Here is a 10,386-nt window from a genome sequence, read left to right on the forward strand (position 1 = left end):
CATAAGTTAAATGTATCATTTTTTAGAAAGTAACAGGAAACGTACATTGGGATGGATAGTTTTTGAAATAGTTGTTGACTTTCCAAACATTTTTGCACCAAATGCTCCCTATTTGTACCTCTGGTCTCTGGAGGCTGGCACAGCCACTGCATAAGGTAAATTGAGCAAACTGATTGAAAAGTAGCGAGATACATTTAGAATTATTGACTTACATGTAAGGGAACAGTCCTATGTCGTTTTAAGGCCCCTTTATAATGGAAGGCAGAGAAACATCCAGCACAGAAATATTCTGAACATTGAACACATGACTGAAATAAAACATCAGTAAATATTTGACTTAGTACTTAATTTCAGTTACCACTATCACATTTTAAAAGGTGCTGAACTATCATTTTTTGAAAAGGAGGGTACTGAACTATGAACTTTTGAAAACTGAACTACCAAAAGTGAAGAACCAAACTATGAACTTTTGAAAAGGACAGTATGGAACTATCAACTTTTGAAAAAGATGATACTGAACTACCAAAAGTGAAAAACCAAACTATGAACTTTTGAAAAGGACAGTATGGAACTATGGAATATGGTACTGAACTATCAACTATCTGCTTTTGAAATAGATGGTATTGAACTATCAACTATTGGAATGGAAAATACTGAACTATCATCTATTGAAATGGAATGTACTGAACTATCAACTTTTGAAATGGAAAATACTGAACTATCAAATATTGAAATGGAAAATACCGAAACTATCCAACTATCATCTATTGAAAGGCAAGTTACTCTTACCACAGAAGCTGATCTTTCTTCACATTGGCCACATTTTAACTGTTTTCTATTATAACTATCAGCTATATATTTCATTGTACCAGGTTCTGAACTTCTCTGTGGTAAAACTGAAAAAAATATTATTCAAAACTTAATTCTCATTCAAATCTGACATCTATCTTTAATTGCAGACATAACAGATGCCAATATCAAGAAATTTTCAGACAATATGCTGTAGCATCAGAATTCTCTTTTACCTTCAAGAGATTCAAACCCACTGCACTTAATAGTTTTGAAATGAGACATAAGCTTACCTATTTTTTCATCCCGTAACAACTTGACGCCTCTTTTCTTTGATTCCTGCAAGTACAGACTCCATCAATTATATATAACACATAATAAAATCAATTTTTTTCCCTGAAATCTTGGAACAAACTGTATTCTCACCTTCCGCCTATGTAACACTTTAGAACCAGTGGGACTACTAGATGAGTGAGGGTCCCTGAACTTAAATGGGTTGGGGCTCCTCCCAGGAAATTTTTTTTTTCACATATGCTCTCATGCATTTTTTCATTGGGCGTTGGTATCCCTTGGAGTTCAACCAGTCCCTATGATAGTTCAGCCACTGTTTAGTACCAACCTTTGGTTTTGGTTTTTGAAGAACTTCTGTAGCATAGCTGTTCAAGGTTCCAGTCTGGCCGCGCTTCCAAAATCCACCTTGCTTTCTACAAAAGGAGAGACAGGTAAAACAAAACTTAAAAATCTGATAGCGAATCTAAGATTTGTGAGTAACAAAATAATACTTCTGAAATCACTAGTTTTAGTTTTAGTTTAGTTTGTGGATTTGTCCAAAGTAAAGAAGCCTATTATGGTGTTATTATTTGTGGATTTTTTAAGGGATTATAAACGAAAAAAATGCTTGTATCACATAAGACCTTCGAGATTAGTGATGTCATCTAACACATAGTTTTAGTGGAATTGCAGAAACCACAGACATCTGATTGAAAATCGGAATGGTGCAAATTGATGCTATCAGTGCACCACGATACAGATTTAGAAAACCTCATTATGTGATAAAGAATAACAAATTTAGAATTTTAGAAAACCTCTTCACGATCCATTTAATATTCACAGCTTCAAAATGAGTGCCTGATGAGCTTTCAGTCAAAAATAAACTGCACTATTTCAAACACATGAATGATTTGGAATAAATCATTTTGGTGCCATTGCAATGGCAATGCCAATTAAGTACCCTCCAAGAATTCTGAAATTATTGTCTTACTCTCTTTGCTCCTTCTCTTTTCCCATGGCAATTTTCAACTCTCTGAGCCTCTCCTCCATTTTTCTGCTTTCTAGTTCTAGTTTCTTGGTTTCTGCTTGTGCATTCTTGATATTTCTGTTGGAAAAAAAAGAATAAAGTCAGGTTCCAAATTAACAAGAAAATTAGGCCATTTTTGGACTAATCATTCTTAAATTGTTAAAATGACGACTCATCAATTTAAGCTACTGTGTGATATATATTCAAGACATATAGAGAAATAGTCAGTAAAATTCCCAATTTGAAGTATTTTTAAAGGAATTATGTGATTTTCCTGCATTTCTAGTACTTCAGAAGACTATTTACATATATTCAAGACTCAAATCAACCTCCCAAAATGGCACATCTGTCCCTCTAAGAGTAAGTTACTGTAAGCCTCAAATGTATTGCCGAACTGTTCTTTTGGATTTTCAGTTTTGTTTTGCAGTTTTATTAATCCAGCTAATTATAAATATGTCCAATTGTTGTGGGTTGTATTCGATATCAATACTCATCTAAATTTAGCTTTAAAAAGTCAAAAGAGCTATCTGTTCACTTTACAAAATGGAAATCTGATGTTGGCTCATCTACAATTAAAATAACGTACAAACAGAAATCTATATACCTATTGTACAAAACTTTATGCTTATAGATTATAGAAGCAAATTTTCAATGTCACTTTTGTGTTGTAAGCTCAAATATTCTAAATGTCTACCAAAAAAATTCTTAACAGAAAGCTTAAAAAACCTTTTGTTATATGAAGCTGACTAAGATGCTAAGCTTATTGATCTTAGAATTAATTTTTGGTTTTAAAGTGTCGAATTGATCACATGGACATAATACTCATAGTACAATGTTACTGTTTGTGGATGTGGACATAGACACTTCATGCAAATGAAATGAAATGAATGGAGTTTTACGTCCTACTTTTCTGCACCATGTAGGCTAATGAAGACGGGCAACGCCATTCTGGGTGCGATGAGGGAAATTTTGCCAGGATAGCGGCATTAGCCTGCTCTTTTTTGATTTCCAACTGTCGAGGGATCTTTAACATGCACAGCCTGTAGCACACGGGGCCTCGGTTTATTGTCCTATACGAACGACTAGACACTTTTTCCATGTCAGCCCCTCTTACCTGCATCACTAACAGGGGGACACTTCATGTAAGGCAAACAAACAAACAAATATCACAATACTGGTATATGACTTCTCAAGCTTCACAATGTCAAGCAATTACGAGCTATGTCTAATACCTTGACTGAAATAGCCACCTTTCTCATATTAGAGAAGTTTGTAAATGCAGCAATTTGATTGGATTGTAATCAAGCAAATACATCCAATCTTAGCCCCTGATAAAACACACAGGAAAATCTTGTACAGACTTTCTGTTGAGGGCTCTTATTGGTTGTATTCGCTAGCATACAAGACCAATACCTCCATGAAATAATTGCTTACAAAACTGTGCAAACATACTACAATAAGCAAAAAAAAATATTGTGAAATTCTTGAAATATCAGCACATAAAATAATAAATTTTTTACTAGCTCTACTTACAAAAATTCATTTCTGTAAGAGAAATTAAAAAGAAAAATGATATTCTCTCAATATATCGCTTATTTGATGTCTACAGTAAATGTGGAAACCTTTAAAAAATCTACCATAACAGCTATGCTGAAAATCCTAACTGATTTCAAAGACATCATGATTTAGGCCTTTCTCTAAGCTTATGTCTATTTTCAGTCTGAAAGATGATACAGGCAGCTTGACCTCTGAGATGGCCTTTAAAGGGACAGATGCGCCATTTTGGGTGGTTGTTTTAAGTATTGAACGTATTATGTAAATAGTAGAAACTAGAAATGTAGGAAAATCATAATTCCTTCAAAAATATCTTAAACTTGGAATTTCTTTTCCATTTCTATAGATGTCTTTTCTATATATGGCAGTGTCTCAAGAAAAGACGACTTGTCTTTTTAACTTTCAAACGCGGATAATTCTGGACACACATGGATTAGAAGGCCCAAATATTGACGTTGAGTTATGAAGACTATTACTGATTAGCTTAGTTAAAAAATTCTCATTTCTGAGACTAAGGTACAATTGGTAAAAAAAATTGGGCAACTGTCCCTTTAAGTCCCTACAAATAGACCTACATGGTAAGAATAAGATACTTACTGTGCTTTCAATCTAACTGAAATATTATCTTTTCTAGGTGAGGTGTTAAATCCAGACATCTTTATATTCTATATTTAGTATTAATCTTCATTCTGAAAATAATCAATCAGACTAAAGTTTCAGAAATTGATTTTCTTTATCTCTCTCATACATGCATGAGAGGGGCTGACATGGAAAAAGCGTCTAGTCCAACGTATAGGACAATAAACTGAGGCCTTGTGTGCTACAGGCTGTGCACGTTAAAGATCCCTCGACAGTTGGAAATCGAAAAAAGAGCAGGCTAATGCTGCTGTCCTGGCAAAATTTCCTTCATTGCACCCTGCATGGTGTTGCCTGTCTTCATTAGTCCACATGGTGCAGAGAAGTAGGGCTTAAAACTCCATCCATTTAATTTTATTTCTCTTATACATGCTAGAATTAATTTTTTCATGGTAGAAAAAAAAAATAACAGAAAAAAATGGAAACAATTGTGTTATTAGTGTATAGTGTTCTACCATCTCTCAGCCACTGGTTCAGTTGTGAATGGGGTTGATTAACTATTATTACATAATCTTTTGTGAACAATGATCAGCACTATCAGATATAAATAGGCCCTTGTGATCATAAAATTCTGACATTGTTTTTGATTATGAAAGATATTTCTTTTACACAACATAATATTCATTAAGATATTTTTTAGGCCTGTTCATCTACCGTCATCATATTTAAGAAGTTAACTCTTTTAACCCTAGCGGCCAGTTTACCAGCCACACACTAACACAATATATACCAGAGCAGTCTGTATACCGGCCTTTAAGTACAGCATTAACATCATACGCTTTTACTTTTATTACTTGGAGTTATATTTCATTCACACTCAGGGTTCAAAGGGTTTATGTTGTTAGGAAGGTAGGCTATAATGCCTCTTCTTCAATACCGCTACTGTTAGGCTATTAGCTTACAAAAAAATGCATAGAAAAAGGATTCCTAGGACCTAATAAGACATTGTTGTCCAAAAAAGTTTATTTTTCTGACGATAGACTTCATTAGTGCCAGTAGACTAGTAGAAGCCGTGTTCAGGATCGAGGTGGTCATGGCATGGATAGAAAAGCTTTTAAATCAAATTTTAATTTTTATCAAACATTTCATAGCATTCTTCAAATTAGAATTTTGAGCATCGCATACCAGAGTTGAAAAATTGATAAAAAGAAAAGAACATACCGAGCATTGTCCGCAACTTCCTTGTTTTCTGCTTTATGACACATGTAAACAAATATTTACGGCGTCCCCAGCAGCCAAGTAAACAAATGTCGCCATGTTTGTAATCTCGCGAGATTTTTCGAGTTCGCTGTATTATAATCCGAAAGACTTCTCCTTATTATTTTATTTCATTTTAAACGACGTTGCCTATTAAGCTAAGGCAATCAGTAATAGTGGGAATTTGGGCATTCAAATCCATGTGTGTCTAGAATTCGCGTTTGAAAGTTAAAAAGACGACTCTTCTTTTCTTAGACTTGAACTCAATTTTTTTTACATACATTTAAGACCCAAATTAACCTCCCAGACCACTTTCACTTGTTCTCGATTTCCCCAACATTAATCATTAATAGTAATGTTGGGTGAGTAAGCTTCTTTGATGGGTGTCACTAGCTTGGCAGGTAACACCCCCCCCCCCCCCCCCCAACCCAAAAATTATGAATGAATACATAAAATAAATATTGCAGAACATCAAAAATAGTTTATTATTCAACAGCTACATTTTATGAGAGAACATGAAATGTAATGTACAACAACCAACATAAAATGTAGCCCAATGTACCCGAGATGGCGGTGGTGACATGCATAGAAATAAATTACGATGTATGCGTCAAAGATGAACGTAAATCCCGTAGGTAGCTTCTTATTTCAAGAGAGGGTTGTAGCTGGAAACGCTTCTGGTATTTTGGACGTAGACGTAATTTCGAGTGACTTGTTGGAATGGATAGGTTTGTCCAGTAAATCTAATACATGGGTTTCCACCATTGCAGCAGTTTTGGCAGACTCGGACTTCGTAAGGGAAGTCTCGGAAAGCTCCTACGTATCCTGGTGCGACATCAGATCGGACGGTCGTTTCTGTAGTTAAGCTTCGGACGTTGTTGAGTGGAAAGAGACGGAAGTCGGTTAAAGCATTTTCGTAGGATCCGACTCGGAAGTAGGTTCGGTCTACAACTCCGTCAGCTGGTCGGACGATAGGTCCAGGGTAGAAGCTGTTGAAGAATCTAGCTGCTGGTAGACGGTACAAGTTAACTCTAAGATCTTCGGGGTAGTAGTTGGCGAATCGTGAGTTGTAGTTGAGTGCGTTTGGGAAAACGTTGTAGTCGTATCGTCGGAATCCTAATCCTAAGTCCAAGTAGTTGTCGAATCCGTAGTTGTTGTTGTAGTCGTAACCGTAAGATCGAGAGTATTGGTAGGTTGATCTCTTAGCTCTGTTATCGGGATGAGCAGCAACTGAAAGAAAAGATAGGTAGAGATTACTTTCACAGTCATACCGTTCCGAAATACTAATCTATTGATCAAAATCTAGCATAAGAAATAACATTCTCGAAAACACAGAGACTTTGGCTAGTCTCTCGAAAGAATGAAATCAGAACTTTGTCACCTCTAAATGAAGACTGGTATTAAAGAAAGTATCAAACTCAAGTCAAGTCTGAATGCATATGGAAAACATCATATCACCTTGCAGATTTCCCTCGAAGATGTCCCTCGAAGGATGCAATATCTCTGTCAATTTTGAATACAGGCTGACGTAAAGAAAGAAAGAAAAAGAAAGAAATAACTATATTTTACAAGGAAAGCAACTAAGGTTCACAGTTAAGGATCCTTTCAACCAGCTGGTCCTTGGCTAAAACTCTTGGTATTGAACTTTCCCGGATTATCCGTACCCATTTAGAGCTGGGTCGACTGGAATTGAACTCACAACCGCCATTCGCTCCGGTTAACCGAGCAAATGACGACATGTAAAGAACCAACGCTCTAAGTTCTAACCGACTATGCTATAGAACATTATAAAGGGCATTAACAATATATATCAAATATATTTTCAATGTAAAATCCAGTATTGATAACTTTTTACATGAAAATCAATTTTGATCAATTTTTATATAGAGGACTGTAATTTCAAACAATAAAAATGTTCAGACAAAATTCTGGATGTTTTAGTCGTAAAAAAAGAGCTCGCTTGAGTTGTCGGTGCATCAGGTAAAATCAATGACTAGATTAACTAGTCGGAATGCATCTAAATATTGGAAATGGGAAACTTGATGTCTCTTACCAGCATCTGATAGATATTTTAACGTTTTTCGGCTATTTATCAGAATTTAGTTAGAGTCAATAAGTAGCATTTCCAGTAAGCGAAAATGAAATGCGGTCAAAATGAACGCGTTTTATTGCAAACGGGACCAAAATTCCACCGAATTTTATCAAAAGAAAGTGAGTGTTACTTACTGCATTGCTGGATTGCTTCGACTTGGAAGACAGTTTCAGCTAAAGCTTCTTGTGCGGTTTCTGGTGCTTCTTCAGCTACGGCAAAAATAGCAACTAGCCCAACTACAGCTAAACACAACACACTGGCGGGTCTCATGATGAAACAGAGCTGGTATACCTTACTGGTCCGACGGTTCGTTCTGGGAGACAATGCTGAGAATGCAAAGTTTTTAAACTTTTTATAGGCAACGCAATGGCCAACACACCCACGGGTCAAGAGATCGGGTATCACTTGTAATGAGGGCTCGGTACAAGTTGTTAGTTTAGTGGTAACAGCGAGCAAACAAATTTTTGTTGGAAATTGACCTTCGTGGCAGCCCCAAGTACTTCGCTCCTTTACAAGTCTTATGAAATTCCACTCGGTGGAGTTTTTTTTGTTTTAACAGAAACATTGGATGCGTTCACCTTTGACTTTTACACAAAGCCAATTAAACAGAATTTGACAGAAACTTGTTAATAAATTTCAATATTTATTTTACGGTAATAAGAACGCCCTGGATGTTATATTATGGCTCTAAAAACCACAAATTGCCTGATAATTCAGATCATGAATTTGCTTTTGTTCTATTTGTAGCTTTTTGTTTGCCTGCTATTTACAATATTATACCTCTTATTTTTTCAAACTGAAAACGCTTAAACAGATGTACAGTCAGTGGCGGCGCCACCCTCCCGAGACTGGCGGTACAGACAGGCTTCATGAGGGGACAAATGAATAGCTTTTGATTCAAAATTCCACAACTCGAGGAAGTGCAAAGGTGCATAGAGTGTCTGTGAGAGATTTTCCTCGAGATTGATGATTAATTTGATGCATTCTGACACATATTTTGGGGCTAAAACGTTAATAAATGTTGCGGGGACACAATTCGGCGTACAAACCATTTTTTCTCGAGTCGCCGTCACTGTGTACAATCGAATGGAACGGAATGGATAACCTTTTTTGCATCTGACTGGGCTAGTGCGGACAGCTCTATTCATTGTACAATGAGGGAAACCTTTCCAGGACTGCCGAAGGATCCTTAACGTGAACAGTGAACAACTAGTAGCTTACCCCCGACCTGCATCACTGACATGGTATTTACAAGGATCGAATCCTAGTCCTCGGGGCAAACATGTGTCTTACTCGCTAACCCAACGAGAACAGAATACGAATTAACGCAGCGCTGCAGAAAAGTAGGAGGTAAAACCCCATTTCTTTCATTGCTAGCGGAATTTTCACGGTAGACCATCAGCTTTATTAGCGGAACTTTCACGGTAGACCGTTTGGCAATTAGCTACATTAGCGGAACTTTTATGGTAGATCGTTTGGCCACTAGCTACATTAGCGGAACTTTTATGGTAGACCGTTTGGCCATTAGCTACATTAGCGGAACTTTTATGGTAGATCGTTTGGCCATTAGCTACATTAGCGGAACTTTTATGGTAGACCGTTTGGCCATTAGCTACATTAGCGGAACTTTTATGGTAGATCGTTTGGCCATTAGCTACATTAGCGGAACTTTCACGGTAGATCGTTTGGCCATTAGCTACATTAGCGGAACTTTTATGGTAGACCGTTTGGCCATTAGCTACATTAGCGGAACTTTTATGGTAGATCGTTTGGCCATTAGCTACATTAGCGGAACTTTCACGGTAGATCGTTTGGCCATTAGCTACATTAGCGGAACTTTTATGGTAGATCGTTTGGCCATTAGCTACATTAGCGGAACTTTTATGGTAGACCGTTTGGCCAATCAGCATTATGAGAGGCTTGTGGGCCAGCACCTTTTCTGGGTAGATACGCCACTGGTTATACCATTTGGCCATTAGCTTAATTGACGGACTGTTTGACCATAAACTTTATTTCTTTCATTATGACTATGATAGCATTTATTCCAAAATGTAAACTGTAAATTGGAGTAAACTCTCATTAATAGTTCAGTCACCTTTAGATTATTTTGAGTCAAAAATTCTTTGAAGTTAACAAGGTCCTCGCCATTGTTATACAAATATAATAACATATTGTTCACAGTGGTTGGTAAACATTCTTTATGCTAATTTCCATCATGAATATTCATTAGTTAAATCAATTATTTTCCCTCATCTTTATTGACTATGCATCGTGGTCATTTGGAATATAAATCAGTCGGACAAATAGTCAACAAATTAACTGGAGAACATTGATTACATTAAAGAGATTGTAAAGAGGTTTTCTAAAAAAATTATGTGTATCGGGTACACTGATAGCATCAATTTGCACCATTCCAGTTTTCAACCCGACGTCTGTGGTTCCTGCAATTCCATTAATCCTTCACGATGTGATGTCAGCAAACACTTTTTTTTTTGCATTTAGAAATGATATGAACGTGATTAAAGCCCGGACAGCATTTTTATCCTAGCATTTCTCTCTAGCCATGTAGCAAGACCAGCAACTGGTCAAAGCACGTCGACTCCTCATTAATATTAATGTACAAAACCCTCACATCCACGTCTTTATAGCACTATTAGGAACCACCCTTTGCAAAAAAGTGAATGAGCGGGGCGCCGAGGACTTTTAGGGTATTTTTTTAAAACATATTATTATGCTCTCCTGCATTCTGCGATTCTTCTGTAAGTCAATTTAATTCCTGTTAATGGAAGAGTGTCAGTCTGTAGTTAATGCTATTTTGTAT

The 10,386-nt window shown here is 36.5% G+C and overlaps 2 protein-coding genes across 2 annotated transcripts; both read right to left on the minus strand.

The window, feature by feature from the left end:
* Positions 1-6,072: 6,072 nt before the first annotated feature.
* LOTGIDRAFT_239049 (hypothetical protein) lies at positions 6,073-7,871 on the minus strand. The gene is made up of 2 exons (XM_009052577.1): positions 7,700-7,871; positions 6,073-6,703 (listed from the first exon to the last, which is right to left on the minus strand). Exons 1-2 carry the CDS (start codon positions 7,833-7,835, stop codon positions 6,117-6,119), a joined length of 723 nt encoding a protein of 240 aa, XP_009050825.1. The 5' UTR covers positions 7,836-7,871; the 3' UTR covers positions 6,073-6,116.
* A 1,079-nt stretch (positions 7,872-8,950) lies between these two features.
* LOTGIDRAFT_174247 (hypothetical protein) lies at positions 8,951-9,541 on the minus strand (the record flags this gene model as incomplete). Its single annotated transcript, XM_009052578.1, has 1 exon — positions 8,951-9,541. The coding sequence occupies one exon, from the start codon at positions 9,539-9,541 to the stop codon at positions 8,951-8,953; it is 591 nt and encodes a 196-aa protein (XP_009050826.1).
* Positions 9,542-10,386: the final 845 nt, after the last annotated feature.

The sequence above is a fragment of the Lottia gigantea genome (assembly GCF_000327385.1).
Source record: "Lottia gigantea unplaced genomic scaffold LOTGIsca_188, whole genome shotgun sequence".
In the NCBI taxonomy this organism is placed as follows: domain Eukaryota; kingdom Metazoa; phylum Mollusca; class Gastropoda; family Lottiidae; genus Lottia; species Lottia gigantea.

Coding starts and splice junctions, on each gene's coding strand:
- LOTGIDRAFT_239049 (XM_009052577.1), bottom strand. CDS start 7,835: ATGAGACCCGCCAGTGTGTTGTGTTTAGCTGTAGTTGGGCTAGTTGCT. Junction 6,704..7,699: donor CGAAGCAATCCAGCAATGCA/GTAAGTAACACT, acceptor CTTTTCTTTCAG/TTGCTGCTCATCCCGATAAC.